The 27,467-nt window shown below is 39.2% G+C and overlaps 2 protein-coding genes across 4 annotated transcripts in view; one reads left to right on the plus strand and one right to left on the minus strand.

Annotated features, from left to right (window-relative positions):
• Positions 1–77: 77 nt before the first annotated feature.
• GTPBP6 (GTP binding protein 6 (putative)) lies at positions 78–11,729 on the minus strand. The gene is made up of 10 exons (XM_014960333.1): positions 11,278–11,729; positions 8,566–8,703; positions 7,832–7,902; positions 6,146–6,276; positions 5,392–5,462; positions 4,785–4,943; positions 3,038–3,246; positions 1,484–1,632; positions 1,011–1,163; positions 78–577 (listed from the first exon to the last, which is right to left on the minus strand). Exons 1-10 carry the CDS (start codon positions 11,666–11,668, stop codon positions 436–438), a joined length of 1,614 nt encoding a protein of 537 aa, XP_014815819.1. The 5' UTR covers positions 11,669–11,729; the 3' UTR covers positions 78–435.
• A 287-nt stretch (positions 11,730–12,016) lies between these two features.
• The window catches only part of LOC106898814 (cohesin subunit SA-2-like), a 66,508-nt gene continuing 51,057 nt past the window's right edge, over positions 12,017–27,467 (plus strand). The window contains exons 1-10 of one of the 3 annotated variants that reach the window (XM_014960290.1): positions 12,017–12,125; positions 12,344–12,524; positions 16,136–16,343; positions 16,884–16,968; positions 17,571–17,717; positions 19,424–19,520; positions 20,541–20,617; positions 23,589–23,660; positions 25,435–25,639; positions 27,249–27,400. In XM_014960290.1, coding sequence (XP_014815776.1) covers positions 16,318–16,343; positions 16,884–16,968; positions 17,571–17,717; positions 19,424–19,520; positions 20,541–20,617; positions 23,589–23,660; positions 25,435–25,639; positions 27,249–27,400 — 861 coding nt within the window. In that variant the 5' untranslated portion in view covers positions 12,017–12,125; positions 12,344–12,524; positions 16,136–16,317. Of the gene's footprint in view, positions 12,126–12,343; positions 12,525–16,135; positions 16,344–16,883; positions 16,969–17,570; positions 17,718–19,423; positions 19,521–20,540; positions 20,618–23,588; positions 23,661–25,434; positions 25,640–27,248; positions 27,401–27,467 lie in introns of those variants that run through there. The other 2 variants (XM_014960289.1, XR_001413980.1) reach the window with 2 other exon arrangements.

Raw genomic sequence — 27,467 nt, forward strand, 5'->3', positions numbered from 1 at the left:
CTGTATTATTTATATACAGCCACCAATATTTTGTTCACTAACTTTTGTTTTCCAAGGACCCTCTGAGACACCTTAACTATAATAAATATTATTTTATTCTGAAAAATGGGGTAAAAAGCTTTATTTATATAAGAAACTTTTTTGAAGGTTAATTCAGATGCCATCCAGTGATTTCCATGTGTTTGGGTTCCACACCTTACCTTACAGGCAACAACTGTTTTAATATTAAAAATTCAGTGCTGTCCCTGCACTTGCTGAGAGAATGAAGCTCATAACTCTTACTGTTTCCAAACAGAAGTTTTCTGAAACAGTCTCCATTTCTCAAAATCCATCAAAAACATCAACTGGGGAAGAAACACTCTTCAACACCCAGGCTAACAGATCATTAACTTTGCTTAATGAGATCAGTTTCTTTTCCTAGAAAAGGATGCAGTTTCATGGCGCAAAAATCTTACTGTTAGGAAAGAGGTTCTTGTATCTGCCAAAAGCAGAATTGCTGATTATCACCTTTACCTTGGCTGTACCATCTTCAGGAATGACATCTACTTCCTGAACTGTTGCTTCTTTATAGAGCCAACTGTAAAAATAAAAGCGTATTAGCATCTTAAAGGTATGATATACTGCATAAAATGTGATCTTTGTTTTAGGTCAGCATGTTCCAATTTAGGTAATTTAAGATGAAGTCACTTAACTTGTCATTTGCTACTTGCTGTTTGGAAATAGGGAATCTTTCAAATCTGTGTTCTTATCAGAAATCTGGCTCCAGGACCAGTGGCATGGTCTTTCAGGAAGTATGTTTTATTGTAGTAACACACAGAATTCTGTGAAGGACACTTTAAGAAGCAGGCACTAAGATATCTAATGGGGATATTTTTTCTCAATAGGTCAGAAAATTTTGATAATTATCCCTCTAATTCTTAACACAGATTAAAATTAGTATGACACAATTTGAAAAATTTAAGACAGTTTCCTATTTCTCCAGGTCCTTCTTACAATTTAAAATTATTTACCTTAGCTGAGGTCCTTCTAAGTTGACATGAAGTGTCAGAATCTTCTTCCCTGTTGCCGTCAAGATTTTTTTCTCTATTTCTTCTTTCAGCTCTTCTAAACCATGCCCATGTAGCGCAGAAATGGCTAAAGCATTTTCTTCAATGGGTTTATACCTGGAAGGTAACAATTGCTACAATATTTGCTCATGAAGATTAGGCTGTGAAAATATTCCAAGCTGGGGCAATTTAACTGTGTTAAACTGTGTAATTTTATAACAGCACCTTCCTACAGAGGGCGCTTCTTGTATCACTCAAGTGATTTCTTTTGTAATTAAAAGATAATTAACTCTTTTTAAGACCACAGTTACATACGTAATAGATTGAGAAACACCATTAAATGTATTCAGAACTGTGGGAACTCTTTTCTAGATTAAGAATTAAAAAGCTTCCAGAACATAAGAAATGTTTAAGTACACTTAGCATCTCCTGCTTACCTCTCTGTCAAATCCACTTTGTTGTGAACTTCTACCATTGAGTCCAATAAATGGCCGGGAAGATTAAGATTCCTCAGAACTGACAGAACAGTTGCTTTCTGGAGGATGGTTTCTGGATGAGTAATATCCCTCACATGAACTATCAGATCCTAGCAAACATCAATATACAAGATAGTTACTTAATGAAACACACCAGTTACAAGTTGCAGAAATGTTATACTATTTTTGCATTGCTGATTCATATAAAATACTTTCCTATACATTAGATGACACACTGGCAGGTTAACACTGTAAAATGAACTACTAGAACAGCATTAAACCAATACTGGTTCTTGTACAATCATGGAACAAAATCTGTAGCAGCTCAGCCTTTCACTCTGCAGGAGCAGGAATTGCCTCCAACAACCCTGAAACAAACCCTGTTAATCAAACTAGTTACAGAATTCAAAGTTCAAATAACAATGATCTAATTTTTCAAAGCCAAGGCTGTGTAACAATAAGGCTTAAAAAAATACTGGAGAAGAAAAAGAGGGAACTCTAAAAAGGTTTTAGAAGTCATAGCTCAAAATCTGTTTCAAAAATAGAAGAAAAAAACCCATGTAACTTGTAATTCTACTTTTACATTCAAAATGCTGAAGATTCTCCTTATTCTTTGCTCCTGAGATATTAGTACTGGGCTTCACTTAGAAAGCTTTATATGAAAGTTATCAGTTTCAAGTACATACACGGTCACATTTGCCATGATAAAAACCAGGCAACCAAATTCAATATTTGCATTCAAAATGTTTCGTCATCTTAGCTCAAGATACTGCTTCAAACTTCTGAAAATTACAGAGAAGTAAATTTCTTGCCTTTCATTTAACACTTCAGAGTAAGAAACAAACAGGGTAGTTGCCATCAGCTTTTGAAAGTCTGTTACTAAACGATGAGGAATCTAATCCTCAGAAGCATTCCAGCACCCAGCTACCACTGAATCCATTATGATACAGGCTTTGATGAGACAGGCTTTTTGTTTAAATGTCTCCATATACGCAGCTTTACACTTTGTTATAAAACAGGAAACTAACTTTAATGAGAAAGTGACTGGAAAAGTACATTTATGTTTATTATATGCTGCCTGCATCACATCACAACCACCCACTTTTAGTGCTATAGGAAACCTTAAAGTTAAAAAGAAGGTCATTCCAGAGGCTTTATTTCATTTTTAACCTGCAAGCAAACCAGTGTCAACTTATTCTGATGCACTGTTTAGGTTTTCATATGTTTAATAAGCAAAATCTGATTGATCTGGTTTACATATCATGGAGAAGGATTCATATACTCCAAATAAACCTTTTCTGAAATCTCTTCATATCTATATATTCTGCATAATTTCAAGCGTCAGAAAATTGGCTTATGGTAAGATATTTACCTCATTATTTTAGGAGACTACTATAGTCAGCCAGATACTTCACTAAGAACAGCATGCCAATTAACTTTACCTTTTCTGAAGGGGTGAGGATTATCTAAAAGAATACTAATTTGAGTTCTCAATTTTTGTTGTGAACTACTTACTGAGTATGCCACTTCTTCTAAGGTAGCTGAAAAGGACTCGACCAGATTATGTGGAAGATCAGTCAGAAACCCAATAGTGTCAACATAAATAACTGCCATATGCGAGGGCAGATAGCCAGCGTGGGCTGTAATATCAAGAGTGGCAAACAGCTGATCTCTGGGTTGAAGTCCTGCTTCGCCAGTCAAGGCTTTGATCAATGTAGTTTTTCCTAATTAAGGAAAAAAAGGAGAAGATTTTAATGGCTTGTTTCAAGTAAAAAATTAATTCGCAAGGCTCAGGTGAGTTTTACTGATGTAATATCTTTTCATATCTATTCACTAATTTAAATCTAGCCTATGATTAGGTATCTATATGATATTATGAAATCCAAAGACAGTCTTAACTTTTACAACTTGGAATTGAATTTAAGGCCATGTCTGGAAGGTATGCTACAAAATCACAAGATGATCAAAGACTGAACTGACCTGCAAAGTGAACTACCCACATCTCTCACCTCTAAGACTGCCTGAAGAGCACTGCCAGGACAGCACTAGGAAGCATACATTTATGTACTCCTCAGTGCTTCTGTTGTCAAATAAAACAATTTAATAGTTACTTGTTAAATCCAACAATAAACAGAAACACTAATAATATGTAGCTAATTAGGTTTATGCTTTTACTGGGCATTTCCTCATGAACATAACAGTAGAGACATTTATTTCAACCCAATGAATATTTCACAGAATTTAGTCACTACGCTGAAGTGCTCAGTATTTACCCTAGTTCAAGTACTTCAAATATGTGCACAAAATTGTAATATATATATATTTTGTTGAATCTTCAGTTTTAAAAGTATGGAAGCACCACATTTAAGAAAAATATAGACTGTAATCCAAATCTTTGAATATATGACTGATAACAAAAACAGTGCAAGGTAAGTTAGTTTTTATAAAGCTGTTGAATAAGAAAACAAAATAATCTTAAATCACTGTAACCTGAAAACAGTGTATAGTCCAAAGTCTATTTATGCCTTGTGGATGAATTCACTTGTGTAAGCTACTAAGAAAAAAAAAAAAAAAAAAAAGTTAATTCACTTGTGTAAGCTATTAAGAAAAAACAAAACAAAACAAAAAACTTTATTTAGAATCTCTTATGAACACATTTCAGAACACTATACATTTACATTGTTCTGAATGAGAACACTATAGAAAAGCTACAGTGCTTCTTAAGCATATTTAGCTTTATTCTTTATTTAGAATCTCTTATGAACACCTCTCAGAACACTATACATCTACAGTGTTCTGAATGAGAACACTACAGAAAAGCTACAGTGCTTCTTAAGCATATTTCTCAGATCAACTGCTGCCAATTCTCCTGAATTTTCCACCTATGCCTCAAGTCTTCCCAGTGATCTAAAAACCCATGTACTTTTCTCTACCCGTTCTGATCAATAAGGAAGATTCATATAAAGGGACAAAAGTAGTGCAGCCTTCAGCACTATATAAAAAAATCTTTTTGGCATAATAGGTGCTAAGCACTTCCCAAAACATCTCCAAGACTGAAAAATTAAAAAAAAAATTACAACAAGCATCATTTGCTTCCTAACTATATCCTATATCCTAATTGACATATATTCATTACACAATTTAAAAACTAATTAAAAGACGAAGCCTATTCACAGTGAAATGAGATTCTGGCTAGAGTTTCTAATTAAAAATTCAACAACGTAAGCTCTTTCATGTTGCAACGTCATGAGTTTTTGCTTACCACAGTTAGTATAGCCCATTACAGAAATAATCGGAAACTCGCGTTTTCTGCGCTGAGTTCTAAGTAAAGACCTTTTTCTTCTTAGTTTCTCCAGGGCATTCCTAATTTTAAGTTCTTTTTCTTTCAAGACACGATTCTGTGTCTCCATGAATGTTTCACCTGAAAAATACAAATGAATAATTGGCGGAATAGTCTACAAGAGAAACAGTAAAACAAGTGACCTTGTGCATTTGGAAATCAAGTGAGTTAGCACTAGGGCACATGAAGTTACAAATAAGCAACTAAAACGATGTATTCTTGCCTAAGATAGAGTCAGAGTGATAATTATTAAGACATATGCTAAGCACTCTAGAATAACTATGTACACTTATGATAAATCCCTGTTTGCAGCAAGTACTCTGTCCATGGCCACTTAGTGAACCAGTACAGACCAAAACTTTATTATCTAAATTACTTTCCAATAAATTTTTGTATGTTCACTTAGATAGATGCAGAACACAAAGAGTTTTTTCTCCCAGCCTTCTCCAAATAAAGACACAATTAAATTCGTTTCAAGGCTACGGAGAAAAAAAATATCCTCTAATTTATGAGAATGTTTAGACTTTACCTGAGCCCATGATGTATCTTGATCCACCTCTCTGCTGATCTAGCTGAGACACCTCATTTTTCAGATTTGACCTGGCAGCAGAGTTAACAGTTAATTAGAAGCAATTTTCTTTAATCAAGCTATCCTAAAATGCCTAACAAATGTGAAGCAGTAGTGATTATTCTAATACTACAAATAAAACCACTAAACGACAGAGCTCTAAATAAAGCCTGCTCATGGCAAAAAGTCTGGCGAAAAAAAATCCAGATTTTTCTGGCACCTCAACTGTGGGTTGAAAAGTCATGAAACTCTCTTAGCAAATTACAATGGCTACTCTGAAATTTCAGAGAGCCAAAGATGCCTCTGATACATCCATGCAACTCACACAAACTTCCAAATACAAATATTTCAAGGCCATGTAGTATAGAACTGTGGAAAATGCAGATACCTTTAATAAAGATACCTTTTTTGCATTAGAAAGAATCCGGGACCTTTTCATGAGAAATACATTATATATTGAACACTTTCTGGTTTTGCCTGTCAGCACAGCAGAAGCTTAAAACAATGACATTAAAATGAGTATTTCTATGAGCTAATCAATCATTGAGCATACTATGCAAGCACTGCAACAGTGGCATTTTTATATACAATACAGTACTACCATTTTTGTTACTGTAAAGAAATACTCATTAAGATATATAAATATCAGTATGTGATTTGCACAGCTTGAGGTCTAAAATATATATCAGTATGTGATTTGCACAGCTTGAGGTACCTGAGAAGTGGAATTTCAGCCAACGCTATTTGAAGTTTTGCTTCTTTGGTCCGGGCATTACAACGAAAAATGTGGAGCACAACCGTGTATCTGTCAAAGACTTTCACACCCCAGGCATCTTCTAGTTCTTTCTTTAGCCATGTAAGACAAAATAACCTGTATGTTTTCTGTCTCCTTCAGTATCAGTAGATCAATTCCTACACAGCACTAGAGTTACAGTTAGCTGATGGACACCTGAACTCGGAATCTCAGGGTTCCATTTCAATGTATGGGTAATGGTTATGAGCATGCAAAGGTAAAATGTGGTTGACCATGAAGAAGGATGAAAAAGACTGTTTATAAGGTAGAACTTTATGTCCAGGGCCATCAAGTTTAGTGAGAATCCTTCCCTTGACTTTAATGGATTCTGAAAACCTTAGAATCAAGAATAACCGTGGTTAAGCCCTTGCAAAAAATAATTATGAAATGCTAGGAAAGGACAGGGAAAACATAGGAAAAGAAAAAAGATTATTGAAAATGAAAAAAAAAAATTAGAAAGAGAGAAAAGCAGGAAAATTATTTCATAACAAGCTTTTCATTAAATACTTAAAAAAACCCCAACCAACCAACAAAAAACCCCAATCTTGCTCTAATTCAGCAAAAGACCCTTAAAGTATGCAGTAGTTCCCCGCTGTTGTCTCTAAAATCCAGAATGTTTGTGTTTTATACAGGTTCTCAAAGACTTTCTTGAATCAACCCTGTTAAATTGCTCTGAAGATCTAGATTTGCAAAAAGAAACTTTTTTTTTTTTAAGCAAATCTAGTACTGAAAGTACTCACACTAAATTAGGGAATAAAACCTACAAAACTGAAATGAAGTATTTTCAACTTCCATTTCATCAATGAATTGAAGCCCTTGAGAAAACCATCTGTTAGAGATATTTACCATCTCTGTCCATTTCATAATCAGAGAAAGCATTCAAAACTACCAGCAAAGCATTAATGTCTGCTTGCAGAGTTTGTATCTGCTTTACACCCTACATGATGCTGTGTGCAAAAAACCAAAAAGAGTATTTATTTCTGTTTGCCTAAGCATTTCAAAGAGCATCTATAGTTCATCCACCAGTTGTTTTACTCCCTGTGTTAAAAAAAAAACAACACAAAAGTGAAGCCTGCTCTTCCCCTCAATGCAATCTATGCATTTAAGATATGGTTTCTTTTTAAGGGTTAGGAATCAAACTTTAAATATTTGACACATTCAAATATAAGCTTGCTCTGAACTTACACCTCATTCAAAATGCAATACAATATCCACAGAACTATAGGAAAATAAAGACACTATCCAACTTCTGCATATAGCTAATCCAAAATGTTCACATTCTTCATAACCAAAGCTGTGTTATCACCTCTGTTTTGTGAAAAAGACCTCGAGTAACTTTTCCAACATTTTAACTAGAGTGGCAAATGTGGGAGCAGAGTCTATACTAAATGGCTATTAGGCTGCTGGAAAATTTCATGCATGAGACCTGCAAACACATATATCAACTGGACATACGTAATAGGAATTAAGCTTCTTTTCAACACAACTCAGTCCAGGTGGCTTCATATATTACCATTTGCAAATCCAGTCATAACCGACCCTACTTCTCATGACATGAATAGCTTCTCAACAACAGTGATGTAAAGAATATGATTTGATATTAATTACCTTTGTTAGTGAAGATATTCTTTCCACATTCAAGAAGACAGCTGTCACATGGGGCAATTTTTTAATCTTTTCTAAAAGATGGATAACCATTACAAAATACAGTGTTAAATGTCAATTCTCTTCTTAAAAATATACTGAATATAAAACCATTTTGCACTGAGCAGAGAGCTCGTAAAATACCAAACGGCATCAGAACAGTTGTATTTGCACTAATTTAGTACTATGTCAAGAACAGCTGCCAGCTTCACTTATGTCAATCATATAAACAAAGGGATTAAGTCCTCTCACACATTTTCAGTAAGCATGGGTTGGCATCATATTCCTTGTTCACAGAACAGCTGTATTTGCACTAATTTAGTACTATGTCAAGAACAGCTGCCAGCTTCACTTATGTCAATCATATAAACAAAGGGATTAAGTTGTCTAATACATTTTCAGTAAGCATGGGTTATTTCTATTCTGTGTTGCTTTTGTAACCTTAAAAAAATTCTTCGAAGTTTGTTTTCAAAGCTGCATGATGGATAAATAAAGTTCTCTCTCCCTCTCTTCAACTTTCATATCTATCCTTAAACGTTTTAACCTTAAAAATATTCTTCGAAGTTTGTTTTCAAACCTGCATGATGGATAAACAAAGTTCTCTCTCTCTCTTCAACTTTCATATCTATCCTTAAACAGTTCAGCTGCAAAAGTCTTCCATTTAGGATGAATTAGTGCTGAAAAATCTCAGTCCTTACCTGTCAAAGCCTGAAAGTTTCCTTTGCCAAAAACAAGCTTCTTGTCAGGATTTTTTGTAGGGATAATTATTTTATCCAAAACTGTCCAGTTCGGAAGGGTATCTACAAGAGCGACGGCCTCAGCAATTTGTAATTCAGCTTTATCAACAAAACAAAACAAAAACAACACAAAAAAAGGAGAGAGATTATAATATACCAACATAACTTTGCTTGGATTTACAATAGTTATGTAACTACAGTACACACATGAACACAGAAAGACTAAGCTACACCAAAATTCTACTAGTGTATATATTTTAACGGGTAGTGCACGGAGCAAAATGTCCTTTTTTGCTAATCAGAGTAATCAGAAAAATTAAACTTTTAGCTTGATGCAGTTTTATCACACAAAGCATCTTTCTGCCAGTACAAATTACTTCTGTAGTTGTTGATTTAGAATAATTTTTAATTGTATTGTCAGCAAAGAAATTACCAAGCTTTTTGCCTCAACAAGTGAAATGAATAACTAGTTGGAAAATCAATTCTGTTCTTTCAGATGAGCCCAAAACCACATGATTAATTCCTTGGTGTTTTGCGGCAATATTTAAAGCATTACTAATACAACATATCCTGCTGCCAACTTCACTGGTACTTATTCATAAAGGACCTGCACTGATTTATGACTTGCTAAAACCAGCAGATTCCAGGCCTGTATTCTGGTTCATCAGTCACTTTTTTTTTTATTTAAAAAAAGAACATCTGGATGGCGATCACCGATTTCTGAGGACTTTGTGAAATCATGAAGACTATATGGGTATATCAGATCAGTAGATCCAGTTTTGATTTGCCAAGTAAGAGTAAGATCCTCTTTTCATAACAGAATTGTCAAGTGTATCTAGATAGCAAAATGTAATTGATATATTAAATAGGTTACCTTGGTCCAAAAAGGTAATATAATTTTAAAGATAACCATGATCCTCTCTTTCTCCTCATATTGTTAGCATTCCTTGTAAAACGCACAGATTTCTTGTTGTGCCTGTGGTGTTTCAACAATCATTCCAAAACATTTGTTCAGACTTCAGGCTCTTCATCTGGAGGGCCTAAATAAATGGAAAGGGATCACTGCTATTCTTCTGCATGTCTAGACAGAAAGGTGCCTTTGTATTTTTTTTTTTCAGATGTAAAAAGGGAATGCTTATGTAAATTCTGAAAAGGTTACAAATTCCATTCTGCAAAGTGAGAATTTGTTATAATTAGCAGGTTCACTGCGTAATAAACTTGAATACAAGCGGAGTATCACATACAAATTGACACATATATATATATATATAAAAACTAACTTCCAAATCGCTTAATCCTTGCTAATTACACAGTTGTTATAGAAAAGTGTTTGGGGAAACAACATCAAGCCAAGTTCATCCTATAACAAGCATGCATGATTAATATATATGTATTAGCTAGCTACAAGGATTTCTGAGGGAACTCGAAGAACAGCAATGCTAATTTAGGTCCTTATAAAGGAATCATTGGCAACTGCTTCCCTCAGTAGAATCATATAATCATCTAGATTGGAACAGACCTTTCAGATCATAGAGTCCAACCATCAACCTAACACTGCCAAAACCACCACCAAACCATGTCCCTCAGCACCCGTCTTTTAAATAACTTCAGAGATGATGATTTAACCCCTTTCCTGGGCAGCCTGATCCAATGCTTGATAACTCATTTGGTGAAGAGCTTTTTCCTAATATCCAATCTAAACCTCCCCTGGTGCAACTTGAGGCCATTTCTTCTTGTCCCATCACTCATTACTTGGAAGAAGTGACCATACAACCTCCTTTCAGGTAGTTGTAGGAAGCGATAAGATTTCCCTTCAGCCTCCTTTTCTCAAAGCTAAACAACCCCAGTTCCAGACCCCTCACCAGCTTCATTGCTCTTCTCCGGACATGCTCCAGAACCTCAGTGTGTTTCTCGTAGCCGAGAGGCCCCGAACTGGACACAGTACTTGAGGTGGGGCCTCACCAGTGCTGAGTACAGGGGGATGATCACTTCCCTAGTCCTGCTGGCCACATTATTTTTGATACAAGCCAAGACGTTGGCCTTCTTGGCCACCTGGGCATGCTGCCGGCTCATATTCAGCTGGCTGTCGACCAATAAATACCCACAGATCCTTTTTTGTGGGGCAGCTTTCCAGCTGCCCGGCAGAGAAGTAACTACAGAAAAGCACTCCTTTAAGTCCGTGAGAGAACTTCATTACACAAGACCTCATCTTTACCTCACTCCCATGGACAGGAGAGTATTCCTGCTCTTTGGCCAACTTCTGGGTAAGCCCAAGGCTGAAGGGCTCCTGCCTTCCCAGACTGTTGAGTGCTGAAAGCAATTAATATTTGGCTAAATAAGGGGGAAACCAGGCCTTTTCCTTAAGCAACCTGAATGCTCTATGGATCGAGATGTTTTGCTGTCCAAGACCCGACGTTCTCATGATTTACAAGTCAAAGCACTGATCTGCAGTCACTGACAGGGTGTTCTCAGAGAAGAAAACACTGACCTACACCTTATGTTGACTTTTACTGCTAATATTTCACAGTTTTACTGCTGTAACAACAGGTCTACTCCACGCTCCCGGCACCAATCCCCTAGAAGCATTCCTGGCTGGCTGGCGAGCCCCCTGGGGGAGGGGGCTAACCGGCCCGATCCCCCCCACCAGCAGAGCCCCCCCCCGTCCCCACGCACCCGTGGTGAGCGGCGACTTCTTCGGTCCCCACTTGACAGCCGGCTGCACCACGGCCAGGCGCTGCGCCCCGAGCCCCAAGGCCAGCGGAGAGGGGCCCAGCAGCTCCTCCACCTCTTCCTCCTCCACCTCTTCCTCCTCATCATCATCATCCTCCTCCTCTTCTTCTTCACCCCCGCCGGCTCCCGCCACCTCCTTCCACCGACCTCCGCCGCCCGCCCGCGGGGGCTTTCCCCTACCGGGCGGCCGCTGAGGCGCTCGCAGGCCAAGGGCGGCGCTGAGGGGGCGGACAGAGGGCGGCCCGCAGCCGCAGCGCACCGTGCCGAGAGCCGCCGCCGCCCGCCGGCAGCTCAGCAGGAGCGACTGCGAGAGGCGGCCGGGCCCCATCACCATCGCCGCCACCTCCCCTCAAGCGCGGCCGCGGGGAGGGACCGCTCCCGACCGCGTCCTTCCGGCTCTCGCCCCCCGCCGCGGAACGGAAGCCCGGCGGCACCGGCGCCCCGCCCACCCGCCGGCGGTTGGGGGCATGTGACGGCGATCGCCAGCCTCTGATTGGCCGGGCGGCTCCCTGAGGGACGGCCGTGATTGACGGCGGGCCGCAGCCGCGGGCCCGGGCCTGGAGAGCGCCTCCCCGGCGGCAGGGGAGCGGCGGGTCCCGTCCCGCTCCTTTCCCCTCTCCCGCTGCTGCTGCCTGGGCCGCGGCCCGCCGCTCTGCCTCTGCGTGCAAGGGTTCTCCGCCGTGCAGGGCCTGCCCGCCGCCGCCCGTTACGTCTCCTCAGGGCGGTGGTGCCGCCCCTGAGGCAGCCCGCCGGGCGGAGCGGGGGTCGGCCTGAGGGGGCTGGAGGGTCAGGTAAGCCGCCTGGGTGGCCCGGTACCCGTCGTCTGGCCAGGGCATCCGCCAGGTGCAGTGTTCCCATCTCTGAATTCTCCTCTTTCAATTAATCTCTTTCTCTCGAAGGCACATCCCCTTCTGCGGCTTGGTTTTGCAGGGGGGCTTTCTGACTTAATTTTCGGGGAACCGCCTACAATGAACTCTTTTTGGTTTTCTTTTTTTTTTTTTCCCGACAGCTGTTGGCTGCTGTTTCGCCTTGGAGAGCCGAAGCTTCGTTGACTGTTTTGGCGCTGCCCATCCCGTGGAAGTTTCCTCCCGGGCGGTGCCGGTCACGTTTGCGTTCTGCCTGCGCCGCTGAAATGATGTAGCGGAAATGATCGCCGAGCCCAACGCCGCCGGTAGCCCTCCCAGCCAAATGTAAGACCTGCCGCAGATTGTCTGTAAAACTTGGTGGTGAATTCGGGTGCTGCGCCTTGACTTTGTGCCCTGTGGTCTGCAACGTGCCGTTTTGGCACATCGGAGGGAAAAAAAAAAGGGATTTGCTGTGCCCTATGTCTTGTTACTAATGTCTCCGTTTTATTCCCTTTTATGTATTGCTTAGCACCTTCTTGATGTAGTCTTTTATGCTGATTGACAGGGACCTTGGCCTTACAAGCTTTTTTGTGCCTTATTCACTACAGTGCAAATGAATCTACTTTGAAAAAAAATAATGAGCAGATTCATAGTCAACATCTGTGTTCATTTCAGTGGCAAATTTGGGGATGCTGAGGGGGAAGACTGCTAAGTAATTTGTAGTCTCCCCATGTTAGCGATGAGGGGGGCATTACTTCTCTATAGCTGTTTTTGTTGGGGATGCATCAGTTCTTCTGCCTCTCATAATGTGTGTTTTCAATCAGCAGTTGAGGTGATCTATAAACCAGATGTATTTGTATCACTATTTACAGAATGGTATTTGGAAGTAGAAAGAGCAGACGTAAATAAATGATAGATTTAAAACACTTGGGCACGTCTTAATCTGGTTTCAAAGAGTGAAGCTGCTTAGCTGTCTGGCATTGCATGCTTTGGACTTGTTGCAGCCCAACATTTGCTAATCCTGTCACCTTCTGAGCAAGTCTGCTCCAGGTCTTTGGCTTCACTAAGCTCTATGGAAAGCTGGGAGATGTATTCCTCATAGTCCATGATGACAATTAATGTAGCTTCCCATGTATTCTTTCCAGTATGTTTCATCTGAAGCCAGCTTCTTAGTTTCAGAGGTGTCAGGAAGGCACTTGGCAATTGTTTAGCTGAGCATCTTATGTTGCTTCTAAAAGATGAAGCAGTTGTATTGAAATATATAGATATAAAAATTTAAAGGTAGGATTCTACCAGTAACATAAATTAATTCTCCCTTTTACACAGCTAAAGGAATATATTATGTCTTTGTTAAAGAACCAGCTTTCTTTTTAAGTGTGAGTCACTAAATCTGCTCCAAGTATTTATGGAGACGAGAAAGCTGAACTCAGAAATTCTCACAATGATATTGTGTTTGAGGACTAGATGGAGTATTTTGCTTCCTCCCTACTTCAAGTGTTTTTATCTTATCAGTAGTACTCCAAGTGCTAGGGAAAGGGCCATATTGCTGCAGGAATGCGAGGTAAAAATGAGTCTGTGAGCCATGTGTAACAAGTTATAAAGGTGAAAATTAGGATCAGGAAGGAATGGAATTCTGCCTATGCTTTCTTACTGATTGCTGATGGAAACAAAGTAAATGGCTGAGAGCTGTTTCTTACCAGTGCATGAGGCAGTGAATTTAGGTACGCAATAGTGCTGGGTATGGTGTTGACTAATAGAGGGGAACCAAAACCAAAAAAAAATCTGGTTCAAAATTTGTTAAACCTACTGTTGCAGTTCTATAGTTGAAAAGATGTTAAATGCAGTTATGTATAGGGACTGCTGCAGAAGTGATAACTTGTTATCCTCAGCTAGGTGCAGTGGTTCCTGTTTTATTCAAGAAGATAAGAGTGTCTTAATTCTTTTAATAGTTTCTTCAACAGAAACTTAGTTGTGCTAATAAAAAGTCCATTAAAATATCTCATTTAACTTATAAGTGGTTTCATGAGGTTCAGTTTTAGTCTCTGGTCTAGTGCCTGCAAACGTTTAGGTACCTGCCTGATGAATAGCCTTAATGGAAACATCAGTACTTAAAGAAAAAAAGAGGAGAAAAGAGAAACTTGAGTATCCGGATTTAAAAAAAATCTCTGTTTTTAGGTTGTCTGTTCTAGCACAGTGCTTCCTGTGGCATTGCTATATGCTGTGGTGCACTGATAACCAAACAATTCAGAAAATCAATGGCTTTTTAGTATTAGTACTTAGTGCTTAGTTGCATTTGTTTAAGACAGGTGTTTAGCGCATGTGTGAAAGTTACTCCAGCTGCTTTCATTACCGAGATGTTGTTTTACTTGGTGGTGTTACCCCAATGTGAGGAAGCTGTAGATCAAAGGTCTTCTCATTCTTGCAGGTTTTGCTGAGCTCTGGTAGGCACGCTGATTCATATACCAGGCATTCACTTACTTTGTTGCACTCCTTTTGCTACAGGTACGTTTTGCCTGGCATAAAGTGACAAACCAGTAGATACCATCTGTAGTGCCATCCTTCAGGATGTTCCTGGGAAAGAGAGACATGAGTTAAAGCTTCAAAGTGTATTCTAGACAGAGATATTAAAAGCAGTACATGATCAAACAAGTACTTGACTGAACTGTCCTGCAGCAGTTCTGATTTTTTTTTCCCATTATTTAAATGTTTTAATTCAACTTGGACTCAATTGTAGTCCCTGTAATCAAATGCAATGCATTTATTTTCATTGTAGGATGGAGTGACTTGCTAAATAGTACATGCAAACAATTCAGGAACGTTGTGTGTTGAGTGTTATGTTGAGGTATAGTGCAGAAACAGGTAGCACATGTTGCCACGATGTTGGCTGGCATCTCAGTTGCAGCTCTGGTGAAACGGTGCAAGTAAGAACATGTTAGTCCAATCCCATAATGTTGCTTTCTGCTTTGAAATGAGGAGTGAAAGGATTTAATTGCATAGGAGGAGCAGCTCCTTGACAAACATGTTTGGATTCTTTTTGTTTATTTGTGGCCTGTAGAAGAATCTGGGAAGAGCTAACTGGCATCTGAAAAGCAATACATATTGCTATCTCTTGGAGCTTGTTCTTTTCAACTAGGAAGCCTCTGGTAGTGCTTGAGATACTTAATCTGTGTGGCTTGCAGTTACAAATCAAACCAGACATTTGAAAGCTTTTGCAAACTATTGCTTATAGCATGCTGACTCAGTTGGGAACTATACTTCATCCCTTTCTTTTCTATAACATGCAGATGTCCAGACAGCTGATGTAAGAATTGGTTCATCCTGAACTACTGTCTTGGCTTCTGTCTGTGAAACACTGTGGCACGTGTTGAACTTTTCTATGACAAGGTGTTAATTGAATTTAACTTTCATGGGACTTCTCTCTATAGGGAAGTTAAGCATTTGCACGATTTAGAAATTTGATATATTTTAATAGAATTTTATAGTTATATAGATTTTTGTAGGAGTCTTTAGAAGTCTAATTCTACATCATTTATGTTCAAGTGTCCCAATAAATTCAAAAAGTAAACAGAGATGTGTTTAAATGAAAACTGTCTGCTCTCGCTAACAAAATAACATCAGGACCTTGGTCCTGCGGTTGATGCTGTTCAGCCTCAGGATTTGTTTCAGTCAGACATTGCCTCTGCAGAGCAGTCTTGGGAAGAACAGCGACAGTGGTTGTGTGATGTTGATAAACCTAGCTGGAGTCGAGCTGGCTCTGTGTCCATAGCACAGTTAATTCTCCATCTGGGTTAGCCAACACTGGATATTGGAGAGCTGTCTATATCTGACGGTGTAAGACAATCTTTTTTTTCTTTGTAAAGTGGTCACTTGTGATAGTACGCTCTCTTGTTGCATATCACAATAACAAAAGTAACTGTGCGCTCTCATATTTACTTTCTTTTTGTGCCTTCTTGTAGTACAAGTCAACTGGCTTCATGTCCTGGCCGCTGTAGTTTAAAAGGAGGCCATAGCAGCCAGCCACCAGTACTGGACCTGCTGCACAAGTGGGATCCAGCTCGTCTGCTCAAACACGACCTTTGGCAAAGCATATTGTTAGCATTGGGAATGATGAAAAGTGGCATGATTTCATTGCAGATAAATGTATGACTTCAGATCTCCCAGAAGGTGCATCTTTATTTATAAAATTATTCCTCCATTATGCTAGCAATGACTTGCAAATGAAATTTCTTGTGTCTTTTTTTCTTCAGCATGTTTTATAGACAAAGTAAAACAGTTTCTTCTTCTCATTTTAAATTGTAGAGCCATCAAATGTTATTACCTTGTTTTGTTCAGAGCGAATTCACGAAGTGAATGCTTACTTGTGTTACTGGTTCACAGTACAAAGCTCTTAAGTCAACAAAGGCTGCCTTAAGTCAACATCAGCTTTCTGTTTCATTTACTTACTTTCTACTTCCTTGATATCTTTGATAGTTTTGCTGGTTTTCTAATTATCTGTATGTCTTACAGGAAATCTGATAGTTTGAAAGAACCCCCAAATTTCTGTTGTACAGTTAGCTGTTTGGTTTTTAGTGACAAAATGACATAACTTCCAAACGATTCATTAAAAATATTAAAATACATATATATCTTTTTATTTTCTTGTGTTGTTTGTTCTGAAGTGTCTTGTTCTGTGATCTCACTGTTAACCCCTTCAACATGTTTCAGAGAGAATCCCGTCCATGATGAGACTGTGCCTGAGTCTGCTGTGCAGAATGGCAGCTGTGTGAGAAATGGCAACCTCAAAACACCAGTAAGTTGATTTAATTTTTCAATTTTTTTTTTAGTTATGGAATTTATGTTCTCTCTCATTCAATTGTAACAAAATTGAGAATTATATATATAAAAAAAATCGCAATACACTGGAGAGTCGCTGGATAGAGCTTGACCCCCAAAGTCCATTGGCATCACAGCCTCAGTAATGGCTTTTGAACAGTCAGTTCATTTCAGCGTGTGTTCTTCCTTAGCTGTGCATTGTGTGCAGCTGATGTTACTTTGCAGGTTGTGTTTACCCCGTGAGTACAATGATGGAGAAGAGCTTCTGTGCTTGCTGACTATTCTTTAGAAATTACAGCTGCCACTGAAAAATGCCTTCTGGGTAGTACACAACTGTCACAGGCATAGGAAGGCATTCTGAACTAGCTGTTGAAAAAAGAATTCAAACTAGTTAAATTCTAGTATGGTCATGTTTGATAAGGCTTTATCAGTGTCCTTGAAGCTTAAAAGTTAGCACCCTGGGGAAATCATTACAACGAGAGTAAAATAAGCTTGTTCTTAGGGGATAACTCATGTATCTGTGAATGGCTGTTACGTGCTGTATTTTCTCACGTACTTTCTTCGCTTGGCTCCTTTCAGAGAGAGAAACGGAAGGTCCGAGAGCAGTGTGAAAACGTAAGGAGAAACTCTTCCAGTAGCAGAAGAGTGAGCCAGCTGCAGAATGGCGAAGTGGTTGAGGCAGTCACGTTGTTTGAAGTGGTTAGCATGGGGAAGCAGGCCATGCAGGTATTTCTAGCTCTGAATTCCGAGTGGAGTTGGTGGAGGGAAGACGGATAAACAGTGGTCATTTCACTTATTTATACTCTGAAGCATTGAATTTTTGTTGGTTTTGGTGTAGGTGGGAAGAAACACGTTTGATTGAAAAACTGTTATGAGCATGGCTCTCGAAAGGAATGCATCTTCAAGAAATTAGTGAAAAAGTAGCTATTTAAAAAGACACGTAGATATTTAAAAAGAGGAAGGAAGTATGTACCTAAACCAGCCTTCCTTAAGCAATGTCTTCACATGCAAAAAGGGAATTATTTTAAAAAATACAGAAAAAGTTCCTCACTAGAAAACGTTGGTTGTTCAAGATTCTGAAAATCAGGCCTCTTTTTTTCCTTTTTCTGGTACCCTAGCTTTTGGTGTTTTTCTTGTACCTCCATTCCAATGCTGTTTGACAGCAGTTTGCATAACAGTCAGGTTCCCTGTGCATCTATATACTTAGGAACTTTCTTCAGTGAGAGGAAGCCCACTTCCCCATGCTCTGAGCATATGTGTATGATTATGATTATGTTTGCATATGTGTACCAGGGATTAAAATCTGAAGCCCCAAATATTTTATGTCTCCAGTATGTAGCGTCTGTAAGCAAAGTGTGTATGTGCACACATGAAAAGTGCATTTATATTTTGGATATGAGACCTTGTTTTTCCAAGATGGTTGTGTGGATGGACTTTTGCCGTGCTACGGCTCTTCAGTAGCTCCCTGAAGAGCTCAGCTTCTGCTCTGCAAAGCATGATGTGAAGGGCTTGGAAAGGCAGCAGCTTGAGTCCAGGCTGCTGCTGCTAGAATTCATTCGACCTGTGTGGCACTACAGGTGAGTTGAAGCCTGGATGGCTTGTCCCAAGAGGCCTGTGTCACATACAGGCTGTAGGCTGGACTACGCTAGAAATGAAATTTGGAGGTTTTTTTTTTTTTTTTTTGCTTGAGTGTAGTATGTGAATTGTTTCAGCCTTCTGCACAAACTAGATACAAGAGGAAAAGAGAACTTTCTTCACTGTGAGGGTGGTGGAGCACTGGAACAGGTTGCCCAGGGAGGTTGTTGAGGCCCCTTCCCTGGAGATATTCAAGGTGAGGCTCGATGAAGCTCTGGGCAACCTGGTCTAGTTGGGGGTGTCCCTGCTGACTGCGGGGAGGTCAGACTAGATGATCTTTGGAGGTCCCTTCCAGCCTGGACCATTCTATGGTTCTAACTCCCAGGGACAATTGCTAATACTAATTTCATATTAATTATTAGATGGTGCAGAGGTTAAATATGGTGGGGTTTTTTTGGGGGTTTTGTGGTTGGTTGTTTTGTTTTGTTTTTTGTTTAAATGAAAATGTTGCTTCAGTGCTGGCAAGAAATCATGAGGATGTTGTTTGGTTTTGGTTTTTTTTAATATTAAATTTATTAAAGCTGTGGTTATGTTCCCTGTTACCAGGGAGCTAAGCGTCTGTGAATGGCAGCATTGCCTAGCGCCAAATGAGCAGTTCAGCACTTCATTTTGCCCCAGAAGGAGTCTTTTCCATGTACTGTTAGAAATGGAACAAAATGGTGTGGAGTTTATTTTCATTTTTATAATTTAATGGAGATGGAACAATGTTAGTTTGTGTCTTTATACTGGATGTCCTCAGTGGAATGCAGCATATTGTGTTCAGCTCCTGACTAATGAGTTTCTTTTATCTGTTCTAGTCTGTAGTAGAAGACTGGGTGGAAGCTTATAAACAAGACAGGAATGTGGCACTTTTAGATCTGATCAACTTCTTCATTCAGTGCTCAGGCTGTCAAGGTAATTTACCCTCTTACTAGCCCTTTCCATTGTCTGTGGGTGAGAGTAATCTGAAGCGTGCTTTCTAAAACGGATTTTTTTTTTTCTCTCTGGTTACTCGTGTACTTACAATCTGTACTGTTTGTTAAGACAAACTCCAGATGGGCAGGACTAACAACAAAGAATGTTGCTGGTTAAATTCTTTGACTCTGTGTTTACAGCATACCAGCTCTCAGAGTTATATTTGAACATGGTTTGCAAGGTTGGGTTTGCAAAGTGGCACGTCTCATCGCTTTGCAGTATCCCCACATAGGGAATATGGCTTTGGTGACCGTTCTAATTAAAATCCAGTGTTTCAGTTGCCATTTGTTTTGTAATTTCCTAGTAGCTTTTGTTTTGCTAGTATCTTTGTTTGAAAATAAACAATTACCAAATTAGGTTCCCTGCTTTGGTGGCTAGAAAAGCAATTTTTTGCCTCATTGCAGTTGCTTTTACCAGGGGGTTGTGAAGCTGTCTGTTTCACAACAAACTTTGAGACACAGTGACTTCTTGGGACAGTTTGCTAGTGAAATGCTTCAGGATGTTAAGTAAGAGTTATAAGAAGACTATTCTGTTAGCTTGAAACTTCTGAGTGTATTTAAACGGCTGGAGTGTACCTTTTTACACTTAAATTTTTTTCCAGGTCTTTGAGTAATGTGCCTTCTCTTATGGAAAATCTTTTGGGGTCTTAGACTAGTAGCGGACAAAATTTTAGTAAATCCTTGAAGTAAATGAATGGACAGAGAAATAGCCGTGCCAGAGAACACAGGGCAGATTTCTCTACTGTGAATTTCAGTTTTTGTTCATCAGTATATTCTACTATAAATGAATTCAGGTGTATCCCTATATATATATATGTTGCCCATCCTAGTGTAAACAGAGATAAAACAGAGTTGCCTTCTCTTGTTGTTTCTAAATTTAAAATAAAGTCCTTACTGCAGTTTGGAATTGATTAATGTAATACAGTTGTTGGTAATTCTTTTTAAAACATTACTTTTCTAGGCATGGTAACAGCAGAAATGTTTCAAAGTTTGCAGAAGAAGGATGTCATGCAAAAAATGACCGAGACCTTTGATGAGGTAGGCACAGGTTTGGTTTTGCATGTCTTTTTTTATACAAACAATAGGCTTTACCTTAATAGCCAACCTGAGCAGAGTTCCTGCTGCTTATCAGAAACTGTCCCCCATTTCCTTAATTTAGGAAAATAATCTTGTTTTTCATAATAGAAATTTGGTGTTGTAATGACTCATTTTAGCAGCAGCAGGATATTTTTTTTAGTAAGTCACTTTTATTTTCAGAGCTTTATTAGGGCTATCTAACTGCAATCTTCCTGAACCTGTCTTTCTGCTAGGAGTTCTTTTGATATTTATCTCTATAAAGTCACTATAACCTGGCATTGCAGCAGGTAAACAGTTCCTTTGGTATTTGGTTGAAAGGTTCTTTTAAAAATACTCTTGTGGATTACTGATGAGCTAATTCAAAGATATTTTTTAGCTGATATTTTAAACTTTGTCAGTAAAACAGAAGGCAATGTGATTTTTTTATAACTGTATTATGTCGTATGAAATACAAAAAAATGCATTTCTGATTTTTAGATAATTGTCAAAACAATAGTGAATATCTCATTTCTTAAAGATTCCTAAGAAAAATGCATAGCTTTACAATACTGTTTCTCTGTTTGACTGCTCCTTGGCTAATTATGCAAACATCAAATTTTCTGCAGCGCTCTCACAGTTGCTTCTGTGCCTTTTTTCTGTATTTGCCACCTCTGAATTGATTTGTCAAGCAGCAGCCATCAGCCTTGCTTTAATTGAGCATCTCGCAAAGACCAGCTGCTGTATAAATTCCCACAGAGGATGAATTTGCCAACATGGTCTTCTTCGTTTTAGAAGTGTAGTAGCACTTGGGCTAATTTTTGACAGAAATGATCCGATATGTGTCTGGCCATATGAATTAGTAATCTGGCACTTCTTTCCCAACTAAATTAGCCCTGAATAGTGCTCACGATAGGGTAGGCACTCTGGAAGGTATGAAGAGGTGATTGTTGTTAACATCAGCCTGGATGTATTACAGCTCTGCAACCTTTTCACCTGTCCTGGTGGGAAAAAAAGGTGGTTCTACAGTTGCCTTAGAAGCTGTATTCTGTGTGCTATAAAAGCTAACTTTGTTTTTGAGGCATTATTTTGACATGCTACTTCAGCGAAGGAAGTGATAATCCCTGTGTTAGATACTACGTGTGTCTGTATTTTTTCTTTTTTTCTGTAATTCTAAATCCAGTGGATTCTGACATTCTTGGTCTGGTTTTAGATAAACTGACTCTAAAAAAACCTCCTAAAATGATTTATGCAGCATTAAGTATTTTTAAAGACTTCATGGGCTGACACAGGCAGGACACAGGAACAACCACAAAAACAGTGGATGAAATGCAAAAAGTAAATTTAATCTCAACACCTAGTGAACTGGGGGCTCTCCAGAGCAGCACCCAGGCAGAGGCATGCAAGCAGGAACGCAGGCACCATGGGGCTCGGTCCTTGCTGGAGAGTTTCTCCTTGTTAGCTGGAAAGTCCTTGCTAGTGAGAGAGTTATCGAAGTGCAGATGTTCTACTTATCAAGCACACAAGACTAAACAACAATTAGTGTGATATATGTGGTTTTCGACACCTTCAGCTGCAAGTCGCTTGAGCACATTTACAGTCCTTGACAATCTTCTGTTGCTTTCCCACAAAGACAGTATCTCTCAGCTTGTTTAACTGGTATGTTATGACTAGTATTAAGCCAGTGTTAATATAGGAAAAAAAATGTATGAAGCAACCATTTTTATGCTAACTGCAGTTATTAGGAAATTAAAAAAATGCTTGAGGATTAAACCGATCTCTTTTAAAGCAGAACTGTGATAAGAGCAAGAGTAAAGTAGTTTGTTATTTTCAAGAGAGTTGTTTCTTTGTGTTTCTTTTTTGCATGTAGTTCTCTCATTTATGAAAAAGATGAAAACATAACTAAGTGATTAAGTTATGAGAAGTAGTGTCATGTAGGACTACTGTGGTTTCAAAAATATTTTTAGAAAACTCTAGTCATACTGGTGAGACCACATCTGGACTGCTGAGTCAAGTTCTGGGCTTTCCAGTGCAACAGAGAGATGGATTTATGGGACCGAGTCCAGCAAAAGGCCACAAAGATGGTTAATGATCTTTCATATGAGCAGAGGCAGAGCTAAGCCTGTTCAGTCTGGAAAAAAGGTGGCTCAGATCTCATCCATGTGTTTAAAAAAAACAACAACAGAACAACACAAAGCCTCCAAATCCCAACAACCCCCCCTTCTATTCTCTTTTTCTCTTCTGCTTGTCTTCCTGCATGTGGCGTGTTATTTCTTGCAGCAGTTCTTTTTTTCTTTTGTAGGTTTCCTTCCCTCTCCCATTTTGCTGTTGAAATGTTTAGTCAATGGAAGAGTTAAGTTTGATGTATAACTGTACAGCCAGCTGGGGATAGGAATACTTGTTGTGCTTCACTGGGCCTAATAGAGCGGTAGATTTCATGCCTTTTGTCTTGGAATGATTGCAGAGTTGAGGAAACATCTCTGAATCAAGTCACACTAGTGCTGAAAACATTTCTCTGTAAAAATTACAGAGAAAAGCTCAGAGTGATTTTCTGGGGTTTAGATGTTTTATGGTACCTAGTTACTAAATTTTGGAAAGGGATATATACTTAGACTTGCTGGGGAGGCATGCCTTAGAATTCATGATGAGGGTTATACCTTGTATTTGTTTGTTTATAAATTTTAAAACCAAGCTGTCTTTTACTTGTAGCAAGCAGACTCAAGTTTTATATAAAAGTGTGTTTTTCTTCTATAGTTGCTTATAAATGTAATTAACAAGATGAGAAGGGATTAGATTTTGTTTAATGCATTGGATTTTATGAGCCACGTGTGATACCAATGTCTTGAGTTTTAATAGGCTTTTAAACATGATGTGTGGTTTGTGATGTTTTTGTCTTTATGAATTAACTGTGCCGTTTTATCAAAAAGCTCTTAAAATTTTGTCTCATGCGCTGCAGGAAACCGGGTTGCAGTACAAGAAATTCGTGGCTTATCCTTGGATCCTGACGGTTACTTGGCCGGTGGACATGGTAAGGCTCTTTTGTAGTTCCCTGCAACTGGAGTGTAGCATTTTCTGTGGCTGTATTTCCTGTTTCTGGTGTAGGCAAATACATCAGAAGTAGTCATCTTAAACTGCACATCAGTGAATAGAGATAATAAAGCACTCCTGAGGGTCTGCCTCATCGGGTCTGTTTTAGACCTCTAGTTTGGACAAGCACACTCAGGCTTTCAAAGTACCTGTTTCTTGCTGTTGATTTTAAAGGGAGGTGAAGGTGACTTGCTGAATTGGGTGTGACGAATTGCTCCTATAGCATTTTGAACAGACTGGTGGATGTTTAGTTGCAGTGGTATTCAAGAGCGTTCCACATATTTTCCAGCTCAAAGCCCCATCCAGCCTGGCCTTGAGCACTTCCAGGGATGGGGCATCCACAACTTCCCTGGGCAACCTGTTCCAGTGTCTCACCACCCTCATAGTAAAAAATTTCTTCCTGAGATCTAATCTGAATCTTTTTTCTTCCATTTTAAAACCGTTTCCCCTTGTCCTATCACTACACCTCCTGGCAAAGAGTCCCTCCCCAGCTCTTCTATAGGCACCCTTCAGGTATTGAAAGGCCGCTATAAGGTCTCCCCGGAGCCTCCTCTTCTCCAGGCTGAACAATCCCAGCTTCCTCAGCCTGTCTTCATAGGAGAGGTGCTCCATCCCTCTGATCATCTTCGTGGCCCTCCGCTGCCACGTGGTAAGAGAAGGGGATAGACGAGCTGAGTAGTGGCCTGCCTTCAGGGTGATGTTTTCCATAGTGAGCGAAGGTTTGGAATTCCCTGGCTCCGTTCACACCTGGAAACTATCAGGATGCAAATTAATATTCAGAGACGTTCCTTGGATCTGGGAGGTGCAAAGAAAATAAATGTTACCATTGCCTGAGGTTGGCATCTACAAAGTCTTCCTAGTGTGCTTCTCACAAGAGGCACACCACTTCGTGTGAGAAGTTGTTTGAACCACCATCTGTCTGCTTTCTTCCTGGTAGTATCAACTGTGCTGTGAACACTCTTGTGGCTTTATTGTAACTTGCTTTTTGAAAATGTCAAAGGTACTGCCTACTTAGAGTTTCTGTGGAGGTTTTTGAAGACTTAGGTGCTGGTGGTATAGGTGAGTGACTCAGTATTTGCCATTAAGCTGTAGCCTGATAAACTCCTTAATCTGTCAGTGCTTCTGAGGAAAACAGTCCCATCCTGCCTTACACCACAGTTGTTTACTTTCACTTCCGAAGTGTTGGATCTTTTGTTTAAGACACATTTGTGTAATTACCTGCTGAACCATCATGGGTTTGCCACTGCCACTGCAAAGCAATTTGGCAAACTAGCTGTTCCCTTTCAAGCCACTTCAGTGTCCTCCTGGATTTGACCATGCACTTGCAAGAACAGGAGGGATGGAGAAGTGGGGAAGCACTGCTTCCTGGGAAGAAGAGACCAGGGCTGCTCATGGTTTATGTTAGTGAGACTTACTTATGGTGCTGTGGCTTCACATGTCCTCTCCCACCTTTTGGTTCTCAGCTACCTCACATGTGTTGCTTTCAGGTGTGAGCTATCACGACAGTGTCACTCTAATGAGGCTAGTCTGTCCTGCTTGTAACCTAGTTGTGTATCCCTACTTTGGAGTAATGACCATGAACAAAGTTATTGGGGAGATGAGGTGAAGCTGACTGTCAGCAAAACTCCCTCTGATGTTCAGTGGGAGAGATGTAAATGGTGTGCACAAACACAACTAATCAGCGTGTTTTCTCTTGGCTCTTCTTTCTTGTGCAGGACAATGAAGACTACCCGCTGATCAGAACAGGGCCCTATTGGAAGAAGTTCAAGGCCAATTTCTGTGAATTTATTACAGTGCTTGTCCAACAGTGCCAGTGCAGTATCCTGTATGATAGCTACTTGATGGACACCATCATCTCGCTGCTTACAGGCTTAGCCGACTCCATGGTCAGAGCATTTAGACATACAAGCACTTTGGCAGGTAAAATAACTCACAGTTGCCATAGATCGTGAGTTTTGTTGACCTGTATACTAAAAAAACTGCTCAAAATTGAAAAGCTCTCTTTACTGGAGCAGTTGTTCTCCTATGCACTGACAGTGCCTTCCTCCTAATCTATGTTACTGTAATATAAATCATTTGTTCCCATGTGTATCTGAATGGAATTTGGATGCTTTATCTACAATAGGTTTAGACCATTCTCTTCTTTTTAAAGAAAATTTCGTTAATGTCTGGTATGACTAATTTTAGAATTATGCTCTGTTCTGATTCTTCTTTTTTTTTTTTTCAGTAATTGATTTTTCATAGTCAGTTTTCTATTTTGTTATTTTCTTCCCTCCACTAATAAATATAATGAGGTTGCATTAAATGCTTCACCTATGAGAGCTTCTTTTGGAGAGCTGTTCTTGTGGTACCTGTGCAAAAAGAACATTACTTGTAACACTTTTTTTTTTTTTTTTCCATACAGCATGATAATACTAAATCTAGTAGTTTGGTTTTCTTTCCCTAAAGCCTGTAAATACCTTGTCTCCCACACAAAGAATTTTTAAAGTATAATTTGTTCTAAAGCACACTGTTGGCTTTGAAGGCTCAAAAAACTCATTTGAAATCTACACAAAACAGCATCTAGTGATCCTTAAAGAAACATGAATTTTTGTCAACTCAAGTAAAATATTAAAATTCCCAGTCTTTTATGGACCAGCTTCACTGTTGGTTCTTTTACTTTTTTTTTTTTTGAAGGGGTTGGGGGAAGATGTGTGTGTGCTTAAAATCATCTGTTCCACAACTCTAGATTCTTTTGCAGAAAAATCAAAATTATATAAAATGAGAAGAGAGTTGTCCGGTAAATTACGTCTCTGACTAGACCTCTGGACAAAAGTTGTAAATCACCAGTAATACCTCCAAATTTTCCTTTTTTTGATCATTGTCTGCCTTTGAAATAAGTGCTATATTTTAAAATAAGTTACTGTAATCTAGTGATGTTCGTGATGTGTGTGTGCTTAAAATCATCTGTTCCACAACTCTAGATTCTTTTGCAGAAAAATCAAAATCATATAAAATGAGAAGACAGTTGTCCAGTAAATTATGTCTCTGACTAGACCTCTGGACAAAAGTTGTAAATCACCAGTAATATCTCCAAATTTTCCTTTTTTGATCATTGTCTGCCTTTGAAATAAGTGCTATATTTTAAAATAAGTTACTGTAATCTAGTGATGTTCATATTTTGGATAATAATAACCATATCCTTTTTGTGCTCAAGTGGTGAATGTATTTATGCTGTGTATTTCTAAGCTGGGCCAACTAAGTTGGGTTTGTTTCCTTTTTAGCAATGAAACTTCTGACAGCAGTTGTAAGCGTACATCTGAACCTTGATGTCAACAAGCACAACGCTCAAAGATTATATGAGGTGGAAAAGAAGAGGATAAGTGGCAAGAGGACCAATTACAGACTTGACCAGCTAGAGAGAAAAAGGGTATTTTGGATAATAAATTGGATTGGGCTAATCATATCCTTTTTGTGCTAAAGTGGTGAATGTATTTATTCTGTGTATTTCTAAGCTGGGCCAACTAAGTTGGTTTTGTTTCCTTTTTAGCAATGAAACTTCTGACGGCAGTTGTAAGCGTACATCTGAACCTTGATGTCAACAAGCACAACGCTCAAAGATTATATGAGGTGGAAAAGAAGAGGATAAGTGGCAAGAGGACCAATTACAGACTTGACCAGCTAGAGAGAAAAAGGAAAGAGGTTAGGCAGGTGTCCTCTCTGGGAGATGTGTGAAGAAGTAAAAAGAGGGATTGCTGACAGCTTGCTT

Source organism: Calidris pugnax, unplaced genomic scaffold, assembly GCF_001431845.1.
Source record: "Calidris pugnax isolate Ruff unplaced genomic scaffold, ASM143184v1 scaffold188, whole genome shotgun sequence".
NCBI classification, from domain to species: Eukaryota; Metazoa; Chordata; class Aves; order Charadriiformes; family Scolopacidae; genus Calidris; species Calidris pugnax.